The 24,414-nt window shown below is 44.5% G+C and overlaps 1 protein-coding gene across 12 annotated transcripts in view; it reads left to right on the top strand.

Annotated features, from left to right (window-relative positions):
- Window positions 1-24,414, top strand: part of ENOX1 (ecto-NOX disulfide-thiol exchanger 1) — a 610,449-nt gene that overhangs the window by 538,750 nt on the left and 47,285 nt on the right. For 9 of the 12 annotated variants that reach the window (XM_073795219.1, XM_019936501.3, XM_073795220.1 and 6 more), the window contains 2 exons: window positions 6,440-6,547; window positions 10,862-10,918. The exons of 1 other annotated variant lie outside the window; for it this stretch is intronic. In XM_073795219.1, coding sequence (XP_073651320.1) covers window positions 6,440-6,547; window positions 10,862-10,918 — 165 coding nt within the window. The remainder of the gene's footprint in view (window positions 1-6,439; window positions 6,548-10,861; window positions 10,919-24,414) is intronic. 2 more of the 12 variants (XM_073795222.1, XM_073795221.1) reach the window with 2 other exon arrangements.

Consider the following 24,414-nt stretch of genomic DNA (forward strand, 5'->3'; position numbering starts at 1 on the left):
GACCTTAGTGACAAAATTATAGAATTTAAGGGAAAAAGACAAGGAAAGGGTTACAGTTTTTAAAGGAAAGTGAAATCCACCACAGCACTCACAGAAGGATACACAAAGGCACGTCTCCAGCAGCCTCGGTCTTAAGTGCAAACGGTGAAGGCGTAGGTAGAAGTCATGGCTAGGAAGGTTTTAAGTCTGGCATGTCCTGATTTCCATTTCCAATTGACGGATCAGCGTGGTTGTCAGGGTAGAAACCACAGTTTGAAGTAGGAAAATCGAGTTGTGCAAGTGGTAGGTCTTTCCCCGATACCGTGGCCTCGGATACACGACTTAACCTCTGGGTGCCTGTGAATCGCCCATCTGTAAAAACGGAAACGTGACCTCACTTATTCTGGGGCTCCAGATAACACTGGTTGCTCTTCGGATCTGTCAGAGAGAAAGACCCATGACACACGGAAGTCTGCATCCCCAAAGAGCATTACGAATGATCCTATTAAATCAGTGGCCTGGAAATACGGAGATGTGTCAGGTTCGGCGTTTATTTACCTGTTTTTGTCCACCAGAGTGTTTGCACTTGATTGGCCTATGGATAATTGCCTAATTGGAACACACTCAATTGTCACCACCAAAAATGTAATAGTGCATCTGTTTAATGCCACACTTCCCAGTGTTAAATTAAAATTATGCTGCAGTCAGCCGGTCCAACCGAGAGGCTCTTCTGATTAAGTTCTAGCTGCCTGTGAACTTCTGTAATTGAGGCACTCTGGAACTTAAAAATTCAAACTGGAAAGAATAGTATACAGTCTCACAGATTTCAAGTGAAAAAAGACCAGAAAGGCTGACTTAAATTATCTAGTTGCAGACTATCTCATTGTTTTTATAAGACATCTAGTCATATGAACCATCACAGTTTTGAATCCCCACGGTTTTGAATCCATAAATGTTAGATTCGTGAGTTTACCTTTTGTAAACAAAAGAAACAATTCATTTGAAAGAATGCAGAAAATAGTCCAGGGGTGTTTATTTTGTTTTTCCTCTAGTGGTGGTTTTGGTTTATTTGTTTGCTTTTTGGTGGAACATGGGGAAGAAATTACATAATAATAAATTCACTGATTGGATTTTCTTAGACTTTTAAGAAATATTCCCGGGCTTCCCTGGTGGCGCAGCGGTTGAGAGTCCGCCTGCCGATGCAGGGGACACGGGTTCGTGCCCCGGTCTGGGAAGATCCCACATGCCGCGGAGCGGCTGGGCCCGTGAGCCATGGCCGCTGGGCCTGTGCGTCCGGAGCCTGTGCCCCGCAACGGGAGAGGCCACAACAGTGAGGCGCCCACGTACCGCAAAAAAAAAAAGAAATACTCCCCTATAGATTGAGGATGGTATCTAGAACTTCCAGAGTAAAGAATCAAAACGTCTTAAGTGCTATTTTCCTCTGAAGATTTCATATACCCATATGTCTAGAACAATAAATTACCCAGTGATAGATCCTCAGGTAGTTGTTGTTCTCGTTTTGGCTCTTGTGTGTGTGTGTGTGGTTTTTTTGTTTTTCTTTTGTTTTGTTTTTTGCTAGATCGTGGCTTAATCTCATAGAATTGCGGAAACCAGAGCAAGCATTCATTCACCTCTTTACTCATTCGTTCATTCAGCACCTGTCGTGTGTTAGAGGTAACCCAGTTATTGACCCTACCATTGGTGGATGTAGGCTAGTTGGGGAGATATCTATGAAATGTAATATATCATATAAAAGTGCTTTTGGAGCATGGAAGTTAGAACAGCTAACTTTGCTTGGGTGATCAGAGGGGGTCTTTACTGAGGAAGAAACCAAGACCACTGCTTATAGTTGTGCAGGTTTTGCCCTGGACAAGGGCACCAGGCCAAATGGGTGAAAGGGGATGAAATCAAGCCCCTACTCTACTGCCCAACCATGTGCCTTAGTGAAGGGTCCTGTCTGCCTAGAGGATGGGGCTCTTTTCTATCGTATAAAGTCATCATATGGATTGACGTCAGCCCGAAAACATTCTTTAAGTTGGCTTAAAAAATGAATAGGAATCTGCCAGGCAGAATTCTGGGTAGTGAGCTTTTCATAGAGTCATGAAAGGACCTAGCATGTCTGGGGAAGGACGACACAGCCAGTGGTTTGGATTTTATCCAGTAGAGATTGGGGGATCGATGGTATTTTTTAAGCACGGGAGCACTTTGATTCAATTTTCTCAGGAGTGTAGGGTGAATGACAGGAGGAAAAAGCAGATCCAGAAGAGAGATGCTCATCCTAAACATGACAGTGAAGACGGTTGGAGAGAAGGCAGAGGAACGGGCAGAGAGGTTGTGGGCGTGATGAAAGGGCGGGCATGGACCTCAAGGTTTTAACCCTGGTTACCAGGGGAATAGAATTAGCCTTGTGGGGGAGGGGTCACAGTAAGCACAGTTTGGAACACTGTAGGGAAAGGGTCTGGTAGGCAGTAGGAGGGGCGGAGGCTGTGAGGTCAGCTTTGAAAAGCAGGAGCGCAGGAGCCGAGCCCGTGTAGTTGAAGCCATGGGTGTGAACAGGGTCGCCTGGAGAGAGAGGACATGCCAAGGCAAACAGAACCTGGCATCCTAGTTGGCAGTTAGAAAAGCGTTAGTGACTGTAGTAAGAGCAGAGTAGGGTACTCTGGACAGAAGCAACGTTGTAGCAGGATTAAATAAGCATTTAAAGAGACAGTGGTTTTCCTTCCCAGCTGCATATTAAAATTATCTGTGGAGGTTTTTTTTTTTTTTTTTTTTTTTTTTTTTTTTTTTTTTTTTTTTTTTGCGGTACACAGGCCTCTCCCGCTGCGGAGCACAGGCTCCGGATGCGCACGCTCAGCGGCCCTGGCTCACGGGCCCAGCCGCTCCACGGCATGTGGGATCCTCCCGGACCGGGGCACAAACCCGTGTCCCCTGCATCGGCAGGCGGACTCTTAACCACTGCGCCACCAGGGAAGCCCTGTGGAGGTTTTTTTAAAAAATATTATTGCCTGGGTCCGTCCCCTAGATATTCTGAGTTAATTGGTCTTCTGTGGGACCCAGGAATAAGTGTGTTTGAAAAGTTCTCCATATTTAAGAACCACTACCCTTGACTCTCCCTTTAAGAAGTGTCAGTAAACCTCAAAGGCTGGCAGACATGTGAGATGCATAAAACCCCAGGGGGTCAGAGAAGTATGAGATTTTTCAAAGATGAAGAATCTTTTTTTAAAATATATATAAATTAATTTATTTATTTGGCTGCATTGGGTCTTAGTTGCAGCACGCGGGGTCTTCGTTGAGGCACGCTGGATCTTCCGTTGCGGCTCACGGGCTTCTCTCTAGTTGTGGCATGCGGGTTTTCTCTCTCTCGTTGTGGCTCGCGGGCTCTGTAGTTTGCGGCACGCAGGGCTCTCTCATTGAGGCACACGAGCTCAGTAGCCGTGGCAGGTGGGCTTAGTTGCCCCATGGTATGTGGGATCTTAGTTCCCCACCCAGGGATCGAACCTACATCCCCTGCATTGGAAGACAGATTCTTTACAGCTCGACCACAAGGCAAGTCCCAAGGTGAAGAATCTTGATATTATTAGACTGACAGAGGTTAGAAAGTTGGATAATGCAAAGTGTTAGTGTGGGTGTGGGGTACAGTAACTCTTATAGCACTGGTGGGTGGGTAGGCTGGTACAGCCATTCTGTGATGCAGCTTTGGCAGTGAACTCCTCGGGCATGCCCCGTGACCGACAGCTCCATCGCTGGATATGCACCAGGGCAAGTCTCCCACAGGTCCATAGGGACAAGCATTAGCATCTCCCACTACAGCCTTATACAGGGGGAGGAGAATTGGAGATAATCTGAGTGGCCTTCACTGGGAGAGTGGAATAGGTATAACTGGGTGGACGTACCCTGTTAAATAATATGCAGCCACCAGAAGCAATAGTTAGATATATATACATATCAACATGGATCTTAAAAACATAGTAAACAAGAAATATGAACACTATCACTTAACATACAAATGCATACTCTCAAAACAACAGTATATATTTTGGAAAAACACATTCAAATAAAAAAGAAACCATTGAAAGCGGTTGCCTGCATACGAGAAGAAAAGGAACTGGGGATGATTCCTTGGAATCACACTTTTGTTTAATTTAAAAGTGTGACTCCAAGGAACAGTGAGAACGGATGGAAGCTTACATGGGAAGTGAGGTCAGGGGAAGGGTGTGTGTGTGTGTGTGTGTGTGTGTGTGTGTGTGTGTGTGTGTGTGTGTGTGTGTGTGTGTGTACACGAGCGCACGCACGTTTTAATAGCACGAAGCAGTGTTGTAAACGTGTGGATGAAATGGCAGACTCAGTGGAGTTCTCACTTCCCCTCTGATCTATTCACAGTGTTGGTAATAACAGCTGAGAGTTGTGTCCAAGTGGTTTTCCTTTCTTTGTCCTTTCCCCAACTTTAATTAAGTTCGTTTGTTTGCTCTTGTTGCTGTTCTTACTAAAGCAGTGTCTGCTCCCTTACAGACATACCAGAAAATGACAAGCAAAACTAACAGAAAGATCCGTAAGCCCACTCACCCAGAGACAGTGTCCAGGTTCATTTCTACGAATAGTTTGCAAAATTCAGTGAAACCCTTTCATAGCCTGAACTTTTCATGTGGAGAACAGTATATTATGAGTTAATTCTATGTCCAGAGACACTTGTGCAACTTCCTTTTAATGGTGTTCCATTGTACAGATGCACCATCGTTACTGTAGCCAGTCCCCCTCTGCTGGACATCAGTCGTTTCTAAATTTTGCTACTTCGAGTGCTGCAGTTGAGTGAACATAAGCTACCTATGTTTGAAGACAATTTCCTGTCCTTCATTTGGCTCATTTTTAAAGGAGGTTTAAGGAGTGGATTCGAAATGGTCTAATGACATAAAAATCCACTCGGCATCGTGGAAGTCAGAGCACCAGATCCTCTCGGGACTGTTCTGGGGCTGGTCATGAATGAGAATAAAGAAACAGGGTCATTCCCCACTGTTTGGAAATGGTCGTTTTCATTACTTATCATGGTGCCAGAGTACAATATGGCCCCCTGGTTTCTGCACTTTAATCAATTGGTGCACAACTGAATCACGTAACATGTGAAGGGAGCCCGTGTGGGTTGTGTGTATTGCATCATATGTGAGTATGATACGGGCAGGTGGTAAAATAAGGGGCGCTGAGTGTTTTGAAAACTGCAAGGAAACCACTGTTTATGCTGGGGGACCAAAGCAGGTTCTTAAATCTACAGCCAGCACCGGACGAGGGAACGGGACACGCAAGCCCAGGGGTTAAGGCACAGTGTGTTTTTCTGAGTACTTCCTCCCCGACAACGTACCGCAAAACTAGCAGTTTTGAAGATTTAATTTAATCCTTCCACTTGGCAACTTTAAGCATCAGGAATCCAGTGACAGTGTTTATTCCGGCCTTGATAGTTCAGAACTGGCCAGGCAGCTCTGCAGCCAGCTTGTCCAGCCCCAGAAGTCACAGCCTTGGTGTGGAGACAGCTACCCTCGTGGCAGGAACGCACTGACATTCTCGTATCGTCAGTGCAGCACTTGTCACGTGCAGGAGCAGAAGAAACAGACTTCCGTCTTTGCAAACTAGCCCTTTGTTGTCAAGAAGCTCTGAATAAGACATAGCTGCTTCCAGGGCCTGTTTTGAAGCTCTTGAATGTGCTCTGCAGCCTGTGTATATATTAGTACATAACCATGTTCCAAAGAATTAGTTCTGGGCAGCCCCGTCCTCCTGGCAGGCCAGGTAAGCCTCCCATGCATTACAGTGGATAGGGCAAGGCGCGCTCAGGGCTTCGCAGCAATCCGTTCAGTGGCCCTGCTTCAGAACAACGGTGCAGGCCATAGCTGAGTGTTTTGACAGCTTGTATCAGCAGTTTTCTCGACTGATACATTGATTGCAGTTCGGACTTCAGTCCTGCTGATCTAATAAAACATCACCATCATAACAGAGAAGGTAAAAGGCTCTTTTGTGCTCCCAGCCACCTGGGGAAGCAGCTTTACAGAGCTACTGGGACGCTAGCTCTAGGGTCATATGTAAAATGATGTAACCTCGGACAAGTTGACTCATTATTTTAAGTGTCTTTATGATTTAATTTCTTCAGCTGTCAGTGTCTTAGTTTCTTACCACTATTCTACATATTTTTACAGATACGCATCTGTTTAAAGGAATATAAAGGTGCCTTCACAAACACTGAAACAAGCGTTGTGCATCAGTGTCACAAACAGCCTGATACTGTGGCATTAACTGCATACTCGTTACACTACGGGGGGTGTGTGTGTGAAACAGACATTTAAAAAAGGTCAACTGAAGTCTGGATTAAGCTTTAAGACACGTACAAACCTTTTCCTCGTGTTTTGGAATGGATGTTTTCAATATCTTACAGTATTCCATTGGCCTTCAATCCTACTTATCCTAAATATCCTTTTCACAGCAATTGCTGACCATCCAGGAGGAGTTAAACAACAAAAAGTCAGAATTGGAACAAGCAAAGGAAGAGCAGTCACACACACAGGCATTACTCAAAGTCCTCCAGGAACAAGTAAGTGAATGCAACAGCTCTGCCTCGTGAATTAGTTCAGACACGGACACACGCCTCCCCCGTGTTCGACACACATGCAAACACTGCTGCAGTTAATCTTCGAAATGACCAGCCTGGACCCTCCCCACCTCTTAGCAGCTTTGCTGGGTAGAATTTATCATCTCATCTGCAGCGTCTCTGCTTTCACTCTGGTACCTCTTTAGACCACCCAAGCCCCCCAGCGATGTGTGAACGTTTCTTCCAGAAGACAAATGAATTTCGATAAAGTTTTAAAACATTGGCAATGCAGATAAATTTCACAGCAAGCAGCTAGTTTCCTTTTAAGTCTCATCGCAAGGAAAATGAGTTTAGCATAGCCCACAGTCCTGCAGACATCTGAATCAGAAGGGCTGATTCATAGCGACATTTAAAAAAATCTCTCCCCTGTGCATCAGGGCACTTATCTAACCAGGGTGAGCAACAGACCTTTCATATGAAGTTTGTAAATCTGAACGTTTCATCCTGGCTTTCTTTGATACTAAAGTGTGGCCCGACGTTGATAAGTAAATTTGAAACGATCGTCGTACAGCAGGGTGAGATGGATCGCCCGGCAGCTGAGTGAAATCTAAGCCCAGTACCTACACGCAAGAAGCTGAGAAAGCTCTTGAAATGCTTTCCTATTTCTGGCCTTCACATGCCGCCCATGATGTAATGAACGGCAAATGGAAGGGGAAAAAAAATCACATAGAGTAACCGTAGCCCTTTGGGGGTAGTCAAATTTAGGTTGCTTTAAAATTTTCACTCACAGTGGTAGATGAGGAGGTCCTCTGCACAACATATATAACTTCAAAAGTGATATTTTTTTAAAAAAACTATGAAGTTGGAAGCATATGAGCCTAGTCAGCTGTGACTCAGTCACTTTACAAGTGATTTTTAACTTCTTAATGGTTTGGACTCAAAATATATTGTCAGTCACTTTCCCCTAAAAGTATAAGTGAATTGTGAGGGACAAGTGAAGATGTTAGATCGTTTATAAGCTTTTATAGCTTTGGAGGAAAATGCTTTCTAAAGCTAATCGTTACCTTTATACGATTAAGATAGATTCAGTAACTTAGACTGAGGCTTACATTATATGATTTTGGATAAGTTAGATTGAACTGAAAAAATATTGATGACTAAATTCACAATGACCTACTGTCTAAGAGACCTGCAGTCACTGTTCTTTCTTCTTTTACATTATTCAAAGGCTTTCAACAAAGGAGAGCTGATTTGGTCCAGATTTGCTCCTGATCGGACAGACATAGCTCTGAGCTTTGTTGTTTTACATTTTCTCTCTCTGCCTCCTTGATTTACTGGGATGAGGAGGGGTGAATTCCTTTCTCTAAATGACTCAGATCGTTTATTTTGATTCAGACTCCAAACTCCAGTCATAAAAATAGATGCTAAGTTTTGCAGAATTCATTGCTACATCCTTGTCGTCACGGCATGCGTTTTTAAAGAGCAACGTGCGTACACAGGCTTTGGTAAAGCATCACACTTCGTTCTCCATTACTTAAAAAAAAAAAAAAGATAAATGGGGAACATGAACAAGATTCAGAACAACTAAAATCATTAAAAACCTAGGAAATCTGACTGGAAAGGAAGCGTTTTTAAATCTGCTGTAGTAATGGGATGGCTCCTTTACAAGCAAGGGCACCGAGAATACATAAGCCTAAGAGAGCCCACAGCAGCCATTTGGGTGCTGTTCGCCGCCAGCCTGTTTTCCCGAGAGCCCCTTGCCCGGTGCCCCTGTCATCCTTGTAGATGAGAGCAGGCAGTGGACACGTTCCTTCCATCTCCCTGTAGCTTCCCGCCACACACAGACATACATTTAAAAACACACCTCTGCCTCTCTAAACAATGCCTTAGAAAGCTTTCTTTGGACTTGTGTAGAGTAGCTATACGTGCAAACACCTTTTCAGTGCCTGCATAGATAGGGCCTAAACAGATGGCCTCACCCCCCAGAGGTTTGATTGGGCCTAGACTCTCACTACAGTAAGTTCCCTGCATACGAACCTTCACGTTGAGAACTTTCGAAGATGTAAATGTGCGTTCGCCTGTCCAATCACATAAGTCAGTTCACATGTCTGGCGTACGTTGTCACGTGCGTGCATCCTCTTCAAGTGGCCGTGCTTTTGCGTACTTTACTGTACAGTACTGTATAGAGTACAGTAGTACAGTATCTTTATTTCAAGCCCAGGATGTCCGAAAGCAAGCATAAAAGCAGCCGTGATGTAGCTGGTACTACTGTACTTTTCAAGGTGCTGTACTGTAAGATTAAAAATGTTTTCTTTATTTTTTGTTTGTTTGTTTTTTATGTATTACTTGTGTGAAAAGTATTATAGACCCATTACAGTACAGTACAGTACTATATAGCCAATTGTGTTAGTTGGGTACCTAGGCTAACTTTGTTGGACTTACAAGCAAATTGGACTTACAGACGCGCTCTCGGAACGGAACTCGTTCGTATGTAGGGGACTTACAGTATTATATAGACACACACACACACAGGAAAAGATATATCCTGCTCTGAAGACGTGGAATTTTGCTGTTTAACGTGACTACCACTTGATGGAAATCCTGAAAAGAAGGAACAGTTTGTGAGGGCAGACCCTTACCGTCCGTAGCCCTCAGCCCAGGGAAGGCAGGCTCACTCCCTAAGCTCTCTGTTTGCTAAGATGCAGCTTCACCAGGCCCCACCAGGCCCCACTGGCTCCTGCCTTTCATGTCCTTCACAGAGGTGGTAGCTTCCAACACCTGGAGCCTGTTCCCAAGCCCAGGTATCCTCAGACAAGACGTTAGCCCCTCCATCTGGAGGAGACCAGCAGCTCCGGAGACAGCAGGGAGCCAGGCCATCGAGGGCAGAAGTAACAAAACCTTCTTCTGAGCCAACCCCGCTCTTCACTCCCAGAAGCACGAGTTACAAGGTGGGACAAGCAGAGAGGGTTGATGAAAAGGAGAAGATGAGGAACACCTATGAAAAGAAACCCTTAAGACAGGAAAACAGAGAGGGGTTTTTAAGTCCCTTTGTGCCCTCTGATAACAGACGGCGCTGCTGTCACTGAGGCGCACTTTTTCTTCTCGTGTGTATCACACATCGCCTGTGCTCCCTTGTCTTTGTTATGTGTAGAAGCATCAGTGGTGTAGCCCCAGAGAACGCAGGGCAGCATGCCTCTTTCTCAAGCAGGAGCGTGATGTGGAGGTGAGTCTTAATCTGCCCCACTGGCCCACAGCCGGCTGCCCCACACTCAGCTCCTCCACGGCGCCGTTGCTTCGGCAGAGCCTCTCTCTTGGCACGGAGAGCGTGTGGTTTTCTTGCTGGGAGTCTGAGATCGCCTGACAAAAATCAAAGACGCTTTCATTTCAACGTGTACCAAGAGCCCGAAAGAACCAACATTTGAATCAAACACATGGGCGGTGCACTTATTTTCTTTCAAACTTTACGCATTTATATCCCACCATGAATATTTTAGGCATAAAAAAGAGGATGCAGAAGATGCTGCTTCCTAAGCACAATAGGCCAGGAAGAAGTACCAGCAAACAGCTGCAAGGCCTGCTCCCCTTTGCCCGTATTCTCTGTCTTCATGTGTCTGCTTCAAGTCAGGCTAGGATAAAATGCCAATTAAAGGTTTCCAGAAATCTCCCGATAACTGATGACTCCTAAGCCTTCTGAGGGAGAGGCATTTTCAGATGTTCACTGTTAAAAATCTCATTTGAGAAATAGCTTTTCTTCTGATGCCTCAGTGACCAAGGAGATGTGTTCCCAATTCTTCCTTTCCAAAAAGAAGCAAATCGTCTTGTTTTAGACCTCCAGAAACCATGTCAGTCATTCAAATAGGTTCTCAAGGAGGACACGTACAGTAGCACTGCGGCATGTTAAAACAAGGGGAAATAACATAATTCTCGAACAATTGTTCTATAACATCATTTAGCTGGTGGCAACTTGCAAACACTGCCGGGTTTAAATTAATAGCAATACAACGAGAAAATGGAATCATTTATTCTTCTTAAGAATGAATTTTATGCCTGTGGAACTGCTTTCTAATTTTATTATTTAAAAATAATGACCAAGGCCCATTTATTTCTTGCCAGCCATCAGGTTTCGTAGAATGTTGGTCTCAAACTGGTTTCAGGAAGACTCGTTAGAATTATGTGCTCCATCTGTTATTTCTTGTTGGAAGTTTCATAAAGGGCAGCCTCAGATAAATCAGGGTTAACAGGATGATATACACTTAGTAGATAATGCTTACTTATTCATTTGGGTTTTTTTGTTTTGTTTTTTCTTAAAATCTGCAGTTGAAGGGTACCAAGGAGTTGGTCGAGACCAATGGCCACAGCCATGAGGACACAAATGTAGGTACCACAAACCTGGGGTTTGCTCTTCTTGCTTGGTGTTGGTTGAATGCCCACGAGAATGTGGCACTTTTTAACACAAAGGAAGTCAGATCCCTGCGTCTCAGCGGCTTATTAAGATTACTAATGTGTGGTTTGGCAGTAAAATATGGGTAGGTACTGTTAGCTTAGGTTACCAGATGTTGACATAGGAGTACTTGAGCTAAGCTCTATCATAAAAATTCTCATCTCAATGAATTTATTCGAGTCCTTTATATTTTCAAAGCTATAGACCAATGAGGTGTTGGGAGGGCAAATGGAATGAGACCCAACAGGGTAATAAATTGTATACTGCATGTGTTTTTATTAAGTTTGCCTGGCAATGAAGAGGGTAGTGAAATGGCTGCTATGCTGAAGAGGTTTCAAAGCAAACCCCTTTTCCCAGAAAAGCCCTTGAAAGCGTACTTTTCTCTGTTTCTGACCCTGATCAGTTGCATAGAGCATCCGTCCTCTTGAGACAGAGTCTAATGGTACAGGATCCCACTTGGCACTCTGCTTCCTCCTGGGTGTACCTTGAATTTCCCAGTATTAGCCAAGTACTCTCTTTGCCTTGGAAGTTCTTTAGTCTCAGGTGAAACAGTACGCCATGTAGATCATTGTCTCTCCATATGTTGGATGGTTTTGTTTTCGCCTTTTTTAAAAATTTCTTTGATATCTGTATGTATTTGACTATCCTCTTCATAGAAAATGCTCACTAAGCAGTTCTTTTTACATAACACAGAATCAGACATGGTAATGAATGCCTGATTAAGCTAGAGCGAGGAGAAATTATACATTCCATGTTCACTCTTGTTTTAATTATATACAGCAGAGACCCTGACATTCAGAGTACCGAAAAATCCCTCTTAATAACTACTCTTCCTACCAAACAGATATTTAACATATGATGCTTATTGAGAACCTACTGTGTACATGGGGCTCTGCTAACTGTGGGAGGGGGTGGTTAGAAAGAAATATAAGGCTTGGGGTCTGCCCTCAAAGAACTTACAGCAAAAGGCTGATGAACTAAGGGACACGTGGGCAGGCAATAAACAAGATGTGATACATGTACAGGAAGGTGAGGCCGCTGTGATTTGACGTAGTTTGAAATCCAGACTTTGCTGCTTATTAGCCGTGTCAGCTTGACAAGTTACTGAACACCTCTGAGCTTCATTTTCTTCATTTGTAAAACTGACTGTGCAGCCTACCTCAACAGCTTTTCATGATGTAATGAGCTAGGGCACATGGAAATCTTGAGGTGTTGTTATTATGGTTTCTCTGTGCTGGATACTCAAGAACGGCTCCTGGATCGGTGGGATTTGGGTTTGGCTTTGAAGAATAGATAGGACTGAGAAAGCAGAAAGTTAGGGAAGGAAGCCACTCACCCAGAGCTCTCCACAGGCAACAGTGTGACCCAAGTAGTGTTTGTCTTCCTGCTCCAGTATTTCATTACCCCATCCTTACCCGAAAACCCCTTTTCAGGATCCTGTTTTCCAGAGACACATTACTGCCACGTTTTGAAACTTTCATATGCACCCCACCCCCCAGAGTCAGTCCCTCTGTGCCTCCCAAGGAAGCTGCTGTCTAATCCAATAAGCCAGACAAAGTGGCAGTATGTCTCAATTTCCTGATCTGTAAAATGGGGGTGACATTACCTCCCTTTCCTTCCTTCAGGTTTACTGTGAGAAGCAAATGATATCACTGATTTGGAAGCACTTTGTGATGGTGAGGTTCTAACTATATGGGATGTTGTTAGGATTACAAACTCATCTGCTGATTGAATTCAGTTAGATGCTATGTGGAAAGATAGGCCTAACACAATATCTAGTCTGTAGGCTCTTTCTTGAGAAATGTCAAAAGGTATATATTGTTAAGTGGAAAGAGTGAAAAGAGATCATCTTTAAGGTCTGTCGTCCTCTCTTAGAGGAAAGTTTTTAACGTCTAAGAATACCTCTCTAGGGCTTCCCTGGTGGCGCAGTGGTTGAGAGTCCGCCTGCCGATGCAGGGGACACGGGTTCGTGCCCCGGTCCGGGAGGATCCCACATGCCGCGGAGCGGCTGGGCCCGTGAGCCATGGCCGCTGAGCCTGTGCGTCCAGAGCCTGTGCTTCGCAATGGGAGAGGCCACAACAGTGAGAGGCCCGCGTACCAAAAAAAAAAAAAAATCCTCTCTAGAATCCATAACGTGTGCTTTGTAATCAACCCCCCAAAATGACCGTTGAGAAATGGGGTTCAGTCAGGCCAAGCAGGAGAGAGGAGCAGCACCTTGCCCACTGGGGCGGGTTCGGGGAGAGATTTGTGGACTGATGGAGTCTGGTAGCACTTGCCCGACATCTCAGCTGGCCGCCTCCTCCCTCACCGAGCAGAGGGCTAGGCTAGTTTGCGCAACTCTAAAAATTGCCTGTTCTTTCAAGCGTTTCCCAGTAGGTGGATTATTCACCTGTCCTTCTCTTTTCTGTCTGTCATGTTGTCTCCTTTGGGTAGTTTCCCCAGCACCTCCACTAGGTTGTGTGAAAGAAAAGAAACAAAGGTCAGTTATTTTGGCCACACGGTCGGAGTGCTAGCAAAATATTTTAAGATATTTTTAAATGTCTGAAATGAAGTCTACGTGTCATCTGAAGTTTTCACCAGCCCTGTGGTGGTGAAAGGAGAGGGGGCTTTCAAGCCAGACTGAGAGGGTTTGAATCCATTTTGATCACTGAGGAGTCATGTGACCAGAGTCAGTGATTTGACCTTTTTGAACTTCAGTTTCCTCATCCAGAAGCGTACTAAGCAAAACCCCATATATAAACACCTGGCCCAGAGTACGTCCTTGACAAGTATCAATTCCCTTTTCATGCATCAATATCAGAATATTCACTACAGTAGGTAGTGCTCTGACAGGATGAATTTTAATGCAGATCATGAGCTTTAAAGCTTCTGGCCCAGACGTTACTGACTGAGACATATTGATTTTTTTTCACCATGATTACGCATATGCAGGGATAGGAGCTGTGTACATTATCATTTATTAATAATAATCATATAGTGGACTGGTGCTGGCTTAGCTAGGTATTCTTGTGAGAATTAACAATCGCTTTCTTAAAGCAGTATATTTTATTGGAAAAGGAAAAGGTTTGTATGAAACTGGAAAATTACAGAAAAGTATACAAAGGTAGAGAAAAATAAGCTAATATCTCATTACTCAGAGATAGTCACCATCAGTATTTTATTTTAGTTCTTCCCAGTCGCGTGCATGCATACGACCAGAGGGGAAAAAACCATAAATAAATGAACCAATAAATATGATCACGGTGTCTTCCATTTTGTACCTTATTGATTTCTCATTATACCGTGAGTATTCTTCTTGTCAGTAAATGTTCCTCAGAGACATGGCTCTTAATGGCTGTGTAATGTAGATATGAACTAACTGAACCACGTGCCTATGTGTTAGGCGTTTAACTTCCTTTTTTTTTTTAAATTTTATAAATAATGCCGTAATTAACACGTCCATAAATCCTGGTCTGCATGGCTCAGATTTGTTTCTGGTTGATTCTGTATATTAATAGCTGTGTCATGAAGTCTGGCGGGGAGATTAGACTTAACAGAATTGTCAGGCATTCAGAATGTTAGCGTGACAGATGCACACCTGCCACTCAAAGATGTGTCGGGAAAAAAAAAAAAAAGATGTGTCCGGTTTTGCAACTTAGTAACTCTTTTGCCTATTTAAGTCTCAAGAGCTAAGCTTATGAGAGTAGCCGCACCTAGAGTCCCTCAGTTACTAATTATTTTCTATTGTTTTTATATTTTATTGGGCAAGGACAGTATCTGACCAACACCTTGTTCAGTATTCTTGAGGTCCCCAAACAGAGGCGCCCTTACAAAGCCCACCCTTGTCCCCATGCGCAAGACCTTCTGTGAGCTCACGCCCATGAGAAGAGGTTTCTGAAAGGCTAATCTAAAAGCATTGGAGCCAGAAGCTGAGATCAATTGCAAAGGCCTTTTCTCCAAGAGGACTGCACTTAAGATCTGAAGCAGGTTTTTTCTTGTATTTGGAACTGGATATATTTTAGTATACCCAAGTTTAAAACTAGCCTTTAGTACAGATCCTTCAGAGATTTCAGCTATTCCAAAACCAATTTTCTTTCCTCAAAAGCAAAGCTATGACTTTTCTTTTGGTCTCTGTCTCCAAGCTCTCTCTTAACCCCTAGGATTGCTGAATAACTAACCTGGTCCCTGGTCATTATGTATAACAGATATCAAAATCTTAAATTAAAAACTTTTAAATTTTAATTTAAAATTAAATTTACTATTCATTACTTTGTTGAATGTAATTAATTTGATATCTGTCTTCACCTTGCATCTCTTTTGATGACCTTCCTCCCAGGTACCTCCCAGAGGTATCACCACCCATGATCCTTAACCTGCATATGCTCGGCGAGAAAGTGGAAGGGAAAGGAGAGGATGCAAGAAATGCAGGAACAGCTAGGAGGGATCAAATAAAGTAGCTACTTAAGCCGGCAACGTATAGAACAATTCGGTCTAGAAGCTTTCCGTGAATTTTTTCTCCCCCCTCTTTGTTTCTGCTACAGGAAAGCTTTTACCGCCCCCTCCTCTACTTGCATAATTCAGGCTCACACACTGGAGTTACAAAAATCATTTGCAGTCTGGAAAGAGGTTGCATCTGTGGCACTGAAGGTTACCACTGTCTAGTGGAACACCTTTCCCACCCAACAATAAAACAAAAACACAAAAGAGAAAAGATTTTTCAGTTTTTCACGTTGCCTCTGTAAGTAAGTAAATCCTCAAGTTGTCTTCACATTTGTCAGAGTGACGACGTTAAGAGCATACGGAAGAGATGCTGTGTGCAGAACAGTCTTCAAGTTCAGTACACGCTGCGGCAGAAAGCGACCGTTAACCGTGTATTCTAATGATGCCTATGGTGGAACCTCTGCTAGCATCGAGCCCTTGGCCCAGTTGCAGAACGTGCTTACCATCCTTTGGGTGCGTTAAGCACAAGAGGGTATATACATACTGATGTATCAAACAAGGCGAAAGAAAAAGAAAAACCCCACAGGAAACTGGGACCATAGTCAAATACAAGAAGACTCAGGCTCTATCCTTCCCTCCTGTAGCTTCTGGCCTGTTCTTGGAGGCCCCGACCTTGAACTGGAGGAGACAGTAAGGAACACCTCAGCACAAAGGTCTGTCCCTCCCTCGCACCATTCCACAGGCTGCATGGCAGGGAACTGGAGCACCGGCCCAGGGAGCGTGCGCCTGCAGATACCGGGGGTGAGACTGCAGACGCCACAGTGCTTCCGGCCCCTGGGGGTCTTTCTTCTCACCATCTCACTGCCTGAGGCTGTACAAAGGCCCCCAGTCTGTGTTCCAACACAGTCTTCCATCCCCCCTTTTTTTTTTTAATTTATTTTTTATTTTATTTTATTTTTTTGCGGTACGTGGGCCTCTCACTGTTGCGGCCTCTCCCGTTGCGGAGCACAGGCCCAGTGGCCATGGCTCACGGGCCCAGCCGCTCCGCGGCATGTGGGATCTTCCCGGACCGGGGCACGAACCCGTGTCCCCTGCATCGGCAGGCGGACTCTCAACCACTGCACCACCAGGGAAGCCCTTCTTTTTTTTTTTTTTTTTTTTTTTAATTTTATTGGAGTATGGTTGATTGACATTGTTGTGTTAGTTTCAGGTGTACAGCAAAGTGATTCAGTTATACATATACATATATTCATTCTTGTCTAGATTCTTTTCGCATAGAGGTTATCAGAAAATATTGAGTAGAGTTCCCTGTACTATAAGTAGATCCTTGTTGGTTATCTATCTTATACACAGCAGTGTGTATGTTCATCCCAAGCTCCTGATTTATCCTTCCCCACCACGTTTCCCCTTTGGTAACCGTAAGTTTGTTTTCGCTATCTGTAAGTCTGTTTCTGTTTTGTAAATAAATTCATTTGTATCATTTTTTAAAAATTAGATTCCACATGTCAGTGATATCATATTATATTTGTCTTTCTCTGTCTGACTTACTTCACCTTCCATCCCTTTTGGACTCAGTAAATCAACAAGTCTTCATTGAAGGAGGCAGCAGAGTGTAGAGATTAAGAACAGATCTGGGCACCAAGTAGCCTGGCTTTAGTCCCGGTTCCGCCATTTACTGTCTGGGGGACCCTGGGCCATTCATTGCACCGTGCACCACCATTTTGTTCACTTCTAAAACAAAGGTAGTGACCGCAGCTAACGCATAGGGTTATTGTGAGCATTGCTAGGCAGTGTTGACATGGCCGGGAAGCGTTGGGTATTATTATTGCTCCATCCTTCCACGTGCCAGGTGCTGTGCTGGGTTCTGGAAATCCATCGGTGGCTAATATAGACGTGGTTCCTGCCTCACATGGAGCTGACTCTGTCATCGTGCCCCGATCTCACCAAAACTGGCTTGTCCTCTGTCTCATTCCATCAGGACTCATTCTCCACCTTTGGGTCAATATCACAGTGCGAATAATGAATGGGCTTGAGGTAGCTGGTTTGCACGTTTCCCTAAACTCTCTGGAGACAAGACCTTTATTGGAAGGATTGGGTCCATGGGGAGGAGAGTCTGAGGGGAGTGGTATATACGTGTAGGTCTGTAGGGAGCTTTGAGACCCCTGAAAATCGCAACTGGAAAATCAGTAGCCACTTTGTCTTCCTTCAGAGAGAGACGGACCCATGTCTGTAGCTGCCTGGGGTCAGCCTTGCTCTGTAGATGTCTAAAATCAAGAAGGGGGACTTTTCATGGACTGATACTTCCTTTAGCCTGTAATGTATGGCCCCATTCACATATTAAATGCTCACACCCAGCCTCTGGCCTTTTGTTCCAGTTACAGCCTCTGTAACGTTGCTTTTCTTCTGCTGGTGCTTCCGTTCCCACCTCTACCCCGACTCCACCCTCCTGCACCCACCCAGCTGCCTTCTTCCAGCTGGTTTACCATGTTTTCTGCTGTGAATTAGCCGTATCCCCACCATTTGCTGTGAAATCCAGAATTGCACGTGAAAAAAACCACACACATCCCAACCCAGCCCCCTCGGAAAGGACTGATGGTCGGAGGAGACCCTGTTCATAAACTCTCTTCTCAGCATGTGCCCCAAGGAAGGATTAGAGAGGGAACTGCTGTCAAAGTTGGACAAAGCTGGCTTCAGGGCTAGTGTTTTTGGTTCCAGTAAACACTCGAGAAGTTTCCTTACCAGGAGCTTCACTGCCAACCCGCCATGTGTTTCCACAGCTGGAGCTGGGCCTACAGTTAGGCCTTTTTGTCAGGACGGGAGCTGATAGGACCTGCTTGGCCATTAGAGGATTTGGAGCATGTAATAGGATTAGTGCATGTTTAATAAAGCTGACAGGTTGGGTTTGGAGACACAAAAGCAGCCAAAGTAGACATAAATTTCAGTGCTGACTGAAATGGTCTGACACAGACATGGATACCTATATAGCTAAAATCAAGATCTGAAACCAAAATTTTCCACTCTGGAGACAAATATACTTCCCCCAAAAGGTTAATGATAATCCTACGTGATGCAGAAGCAAAAGCAATTGTTTAGAATGGAAGATTGGTAACTTTTATAAATCCAATACCCCCACACACACAAATGCTCTTATCTTAAAAGAGCCATTTTCTTTTTGTGGAAAATATAAAGAAAACAATCATCTGCAATCTTACCACTCAGAAATTAGCGTTTACACTGTCTTGTGTTTCCCTCAGCCTCGCCTGTGTGCACATATATACACTTTTACCAAATTTACAGCATATTATATGGGCAGTTTTACAGCCATACATTTTTTTTCATTGTAAATCATGAGCATTTCCCCACGTTATTAAATGTTTTCTTAGTACAACTTTTAATGACTGCCTGATACTTCATGCCACAGATGTGCTGTAGTGTATTGAATCAGTCCCTGCTGTGGCACTTTAAAATAGTATTTGTTTTTGCTGTCCTGGATAGTGTGCAATGAGTATTCTTTAACAGTGTATTAGTTAGTCCATCCACCATTGAAGCACTTTTGAAATGGGGATGCTTTTCCATTTGAATGGGATTTAGGGATAGAGGGAGATCCACTAACTCTTTACAAAGATTAAAGCTCAGCCCCTACATGGTAAGTGATGAGATAGACAACCGATGAGATAGACAACCAGTAATATTGTCTGAATGTGACCACATAGAGAGGATACTGAGTTCTTCAACAGGAGATGAAAACGGCTCCCAAGAATGTCTACATTCTGCAGAGAGAGGCAAACGGTATAGCCTTCGTGAATGATTTAGAAGAATGATACTGAGACATGTTATTGGGGGTTTTGTGCTGTGAACTAGAGCGTCTTCCTGGTGGTCTAGGGATGGCAGAACCTGTTCTCTGTGTGGATCCCAAACCCAGGCCACCCCTACCCACCCTCTCCAGAGAATACATGAGATTGAGAAGAATGTCCAAGTACAAGGACAACATGAGTTCTAAGCCCAAACAGAACCTTAACTTTTTATTTCTAATATGGCCAGGAAGATACATGGAAACTCAAAACCGTCAACAAGAGATGCACACAGGGATATACAGACATGACTTGAGTGCAGGCAATATCATTTTAAAGTGTAATAAACCTAGAGAGCTCAGTCACAGGAACCGGGCCTCCCGGGAGATACAGCTTAGCACTGCCTGATGTGCTGCTCAAAACGGAACAGGAAGAAAGTTGAGGAGCATTTGTGAAAAAAGCCAGGAGCCCAAAAGGTGGACAGAGGCACTTTGTTCTAGTGCCTCTGGAAGATGGTAGGGGAAAGTGGGGCGCCTCCTTCTCTCACACAGCTTCGGTTCCTGCTGACATATCACCAGGATTAGTGACCTGAAAACAGCAGGGAACAGGGATTCACCAGGAGATGAGCGTCCCCTGGTGTTAGTTCTCTCTGTTTCTCAGGAGCTATAGGGCTTCCTAGACACTTGCTGTTGTTTTTCGAACATTAAATGTTCTCCAGTGATTTCTACACTCCTAGTTTCTGCTAAACACAGAGACCAGGAAAGGAAGAGGTGTGAAACGTGCCGGCCAGGGCTGGGGCGAGCGTTGCTCGGCTCACCGTCTTGACGCTGGTCTTGCGAGGATTCTCTGCTCAGCACTCCCTGGGTCTCAGGAGGGTTGTGTAACGCCGCACAGGGCAGTCGTTCTCTCACCACACACACTGCTCGTCTCCAGACCTCATCCATCACAGTGCCACAGAACTCACTAGACAGTGGTATTTCTTTGAGGAAATGTGTAAGGACGAGGACAAAGAAGGGGAAAGTAGGTGGAAAGGCGGAAAGAAGAAAAAAGGGGGAGAGGGGCGGAGAAGACTGTGCCGGGAAGAGTTTTCCTAAGTTTCATCACTTGCTGCTGCCGCCATCCCACCCATCCCTGCCAGCTCGAGAAGTGACATGGCCTTCACCAGAGGTGTGTTTGTAGTTGCATGACTGTGCCCACGTCATGAAAACTCTACCCCGAAAGAAGTCTATCCTGGAATTCGAAGCAGACAACTCAGATATTAATCTGCAGATGCAATATTGATGGGCTTCCTGGGGGTAACTACAAAGGTCAGACTTGGAAATACTACTTGGACATTTCGGAGGACCCATGAGCAAGTGAAGTGCGTGCTACTCGTTCAGCCTTGCTCTGACGGAGGCGCCCCTCTCCGTTCCCCCAACCCTGTCTAGGACCTGAGAGGTGGGAAGCGGCCCCAGCGGTGAGTTCCAGCTAAATGCAGCCTCCCCTCCCTCCCTCCTGGCCTGCCCACCCCGCCCAGAGGGGCACCCGGCCACCCTGCTCTCCCAGGCACCAGGCACCCTGTTTGTAGCCACCTGGAACTTCTTCAGGCCACACCTCAGCCTGAACTCCCTCCATGTCTGTCTTCCTAATTCAGGCGGAGCAAACGTTGAGCTGGGGAGGAAAGCTCCTGCCCCTGCCCAGTGGAAGAGGCCTTCACATTTTACGTTCTTTCTAGAAAGACTCGTCAGCCTTGGAACACTTAATAGGTTTTGTTGTTGTTTTAAGATTTCTCTTCTTTTTTTTTTCCTTCCCCCATGAAAATCCTCTAACCCCCAGCCTCCCCGGCCCTGAAATCGCCCTTGTGGGGCAGATTCGTGGCCATGTGCTGCATCACTGTCATTTTTATTGTTATGTCAGTTTCCTTGTGAGATTTCAGAGTGCCTTTATTTGTCTGGACAGTTTCCAGACTGTTCGGTGTATGCTGATGAGCTACTTATGTTTATGAGACTTTCAGAATCTAATTTGCACAGTTTCTTGCCATTGCCAGCTTTGAGAAAGATGACTTGAAACTAGGAGAAAGGTCTGTAAGTGCGCCCTGTGTAAAGCCCCCAAACCTATGTGGGTCTAATCCCCCACTCCCCTCACCACACGTACACACACACTGACACACATGCACACAAGTATAACATGTCTTACCACTGTAAGCTTAGGTATCGTTCCTGGACTTTTTTTTTTAATTTATTTATTTACTTACTTACTTACTTATTTTTGGCTGCGTTGGGTCTTCGTTGCTGCGCCCAGGCTTTCTCTAGTTGCGGAGAGCAGAGGCTACTCTTTGTTACGGTACGCAGGCTTCTCATTGCAGTGGCTTCTCTTGTTGTGGAGCACAGGTCTAGGTGCACGAGCTTCAGTAGTTGTAGCTTGCAGGCTCAGTAGTTGTGGCTCACAGGCTTCAGTAGTTGCGTCACACAGCCTCTAGAGCACAGGCTCAGTAGTTGTGGCATACGGGCTTAGTTGCTCCGCCTCATGTGGGATCTTCCCAGACCAGGGCTCGAACACGTGTCCCCTGCATTGGCAGGTGGATTCTTAACCACTGCTCCACCAGGGAAGCCTGTTCCTGGACATTTTACACAGCAATATTCAAGTTGATCCCCTTGGTAAGAACAGAATAACTGTTGGCCTGCTATTGGGAATAACTGTTGACCTGGGGTCCTGAATAAATGACTTTAGTCAACAGGTCGAATTCGGCTAGGTGCACCATACATGAAAAACTCTAAATAATTAGATATTGTTATTGGTAATTCAGCTTTCCTCCATCTATCATGTCATGCTTTTTGCCAGCAATGCAAATTCTGCTGTGTTGAAGCCCAGCTGAATTCCTACTTCTTGGGGTCTTATCCTAAGATCAGCCCAAATCAATTACCATCTTCTAAATATTCCCACAGTAGTTATCATTATCCCAAACATTCTGAGCAACCCAGTTATGATATGCCTAGCTTCACAACTCGGGTGTAAGTGCCTTAAGGGCAGGTAATGTGTAGGTATGTGTTACAGAACCTAACAGAGTGATGAGCCTGTGGAGGTGGGCACATCTGTAATACATTTATAACACTTGTTGACCGATGATTGAGTGGAGGTAGAAACTCCAGCCACCTCAGACAGCTCTGTGAATCTGTTTGGCCCGATTAGGTGAGAAATGCAAACACTTCCTTTTCTATATTATCTGCAGGTGATCTTGAGGATTAAGCACATCTCGTCGCAGTTCAGTTTCAGATGTGTACAGAAGTCTTGCCGACTGTGAAAGTTAGAATTGAGGTGGTAGGGGTCACTCATCCAGCTTTCTTACGTTACGGCTTTAATTTGGTGTAAGTTTTCTTTGCCTGTGGCTATGCGTCTGTGAGTCTTACGTTCTCTAAGGCAATACTTCCCAAACTTCAGTAAGCAACAGAATCAAAAGGAGAGCTTCTTAAAGCACAGATCGCTGGGCTCCCCCCTTAGAGTTTGAGATTGGGAAGGTTTGGGCTGAGGCCTGAGAATTTGCTAATAAGCTCCCAGGGCCATCCGTCTGTAGACCACACTTTGGGTAACTGCTGCCTGCTGTCCACTCCAGTTCAGATTAGGTGCTGCTAGGGGCTTCCACAGCCCCCAAGGCCAACCCTTGTCATAGTTACTTCACACCGTCTTTCAATATATTTTACATGCCTGTTACATGCTCTAGACTCTTAGGTTCTTTGAGAGCAGGAACCACTATTACTTATCTTTGAATCTTATCTAGCACAAAACCAACCATATAGTAGGTGCTCAATACATACTTGATGGATGAGAGAGTGGGGGAGGTTTGAGAAATTCTAATCGAACTATACTGAACTGAGGTGTCCAGAGACTTTAGTCTAAATGGTGAACTTTGCTGTGATTCAGTCCCCAAAGGAAAATATACAGTTACTAATTGCCAGGCTCTGGTGTATAAGAAATCACAGCCATTTGGAGAATACACAAAAGATAGGCGGACTCACAACTAGCTGCTCCTGTGTCCACCCGAGTCCACACAATGGGCAGTGCAGTGTTGTAGACAGAGTGCTGAGTGTTGGGAGCACACACGATCACAGCCTGGTCGCCATCCTCAAGGAGCACATGGCCCCTTGTGGAGACAGCAGGTGCTGAAAAGGGAAATCACCAAACACTGGCTTCAGTGTTCTCAGCAAGGAAAGGACTTGGCCTGGGATTAGGGGCTTGAACGAAGTCCAGAAGTTGTGATTCCCTGAGAAGTAACTTGGACAGAAGGCAGTATAGACTAATAGCTCCAAAGTCTGGCTACCTGGGGCCCGGTGTTACAGCCACTACTCTCTAGGTATGTGAGCTGAGGAAAGTACTTAGCTTATTTGTGCCTCGATTTTATCATCTGTAAAATGGGGATAATAGCAGGACCAACACCTGGCATCTACCAGGCACTCAGCAAGAGCTAACGATTAGTATTATAATCATTGCCCTTATTCATACTATTTTTTAATTCAGAGGACCCCAAATTCTACATCCACCATGAACCATGCATAGCAATCCAGACCACTTTGTTCTTGGACTATTTCTCATAGGTGGCATATGCAAGAATGCAGTGAGAAGAGAGAATTGGATTTTGGTGTTAGGGAGGGGAGACTATCTAATGTTTACTAAGATCTCACAGTATGGCTGGCAAACCTTGTAAAATTTGATTTTACTTTAATAATAATTAAATGTCTCTCTTTCCCATTTATCAGATTGCATCCCATCTATTCTCATGACCTAATTTACCTCTGTACAGGTCAAAAAGACTCTGAATTTTAATATTATCATTAGTAACGTAAACTCAGCAGGTGAAAGTTATGATAGTGAGTGCTTTGTAGCAGAGAAAAATACGAAATGTCATATTGAGAAATGGACTGGGAAAATAACATGCCAAGAGCACCATAATACAATTAATCTTTACCCACAATAGAGTCAGTATCATACAAGATGAATCAAACTGACTAATTCTGGATGCACGTACATACATTTTAAAGTATTTCGCTTTAGTTTCTTCTGTTTGCTGCTCCATTTTTATTGGTTAAGGAGATTTTTCATGTCAGTACTTTTTCAGGCTCTGAAGGGTAGCCTCACTTGTGTGGATATAGTAGTATGGGTTCCATTTTTTTACGTATTGAAGAGAAACACACAACTGTTTTTGAGATCAAGTGTATTTTTTTTCACTTGGCAACATTTATGGCAGC

This window comes from Tursiops truncatus, chromosome 18 (genome assembly GCF_011762595.2).
Source record: "Tursiops truncatus isolate mTurTru1 chromosome 18, mTurTru1.mat.Y, whole genome shotgun sequence".
NCBI classification, from domain to species: domain Eukaryota; kingdom Metazoa; phylum Chordata; class Mammalia; order Artiodactyla; family Delphinidae; genus Tursiops; species Tursiops truncatus.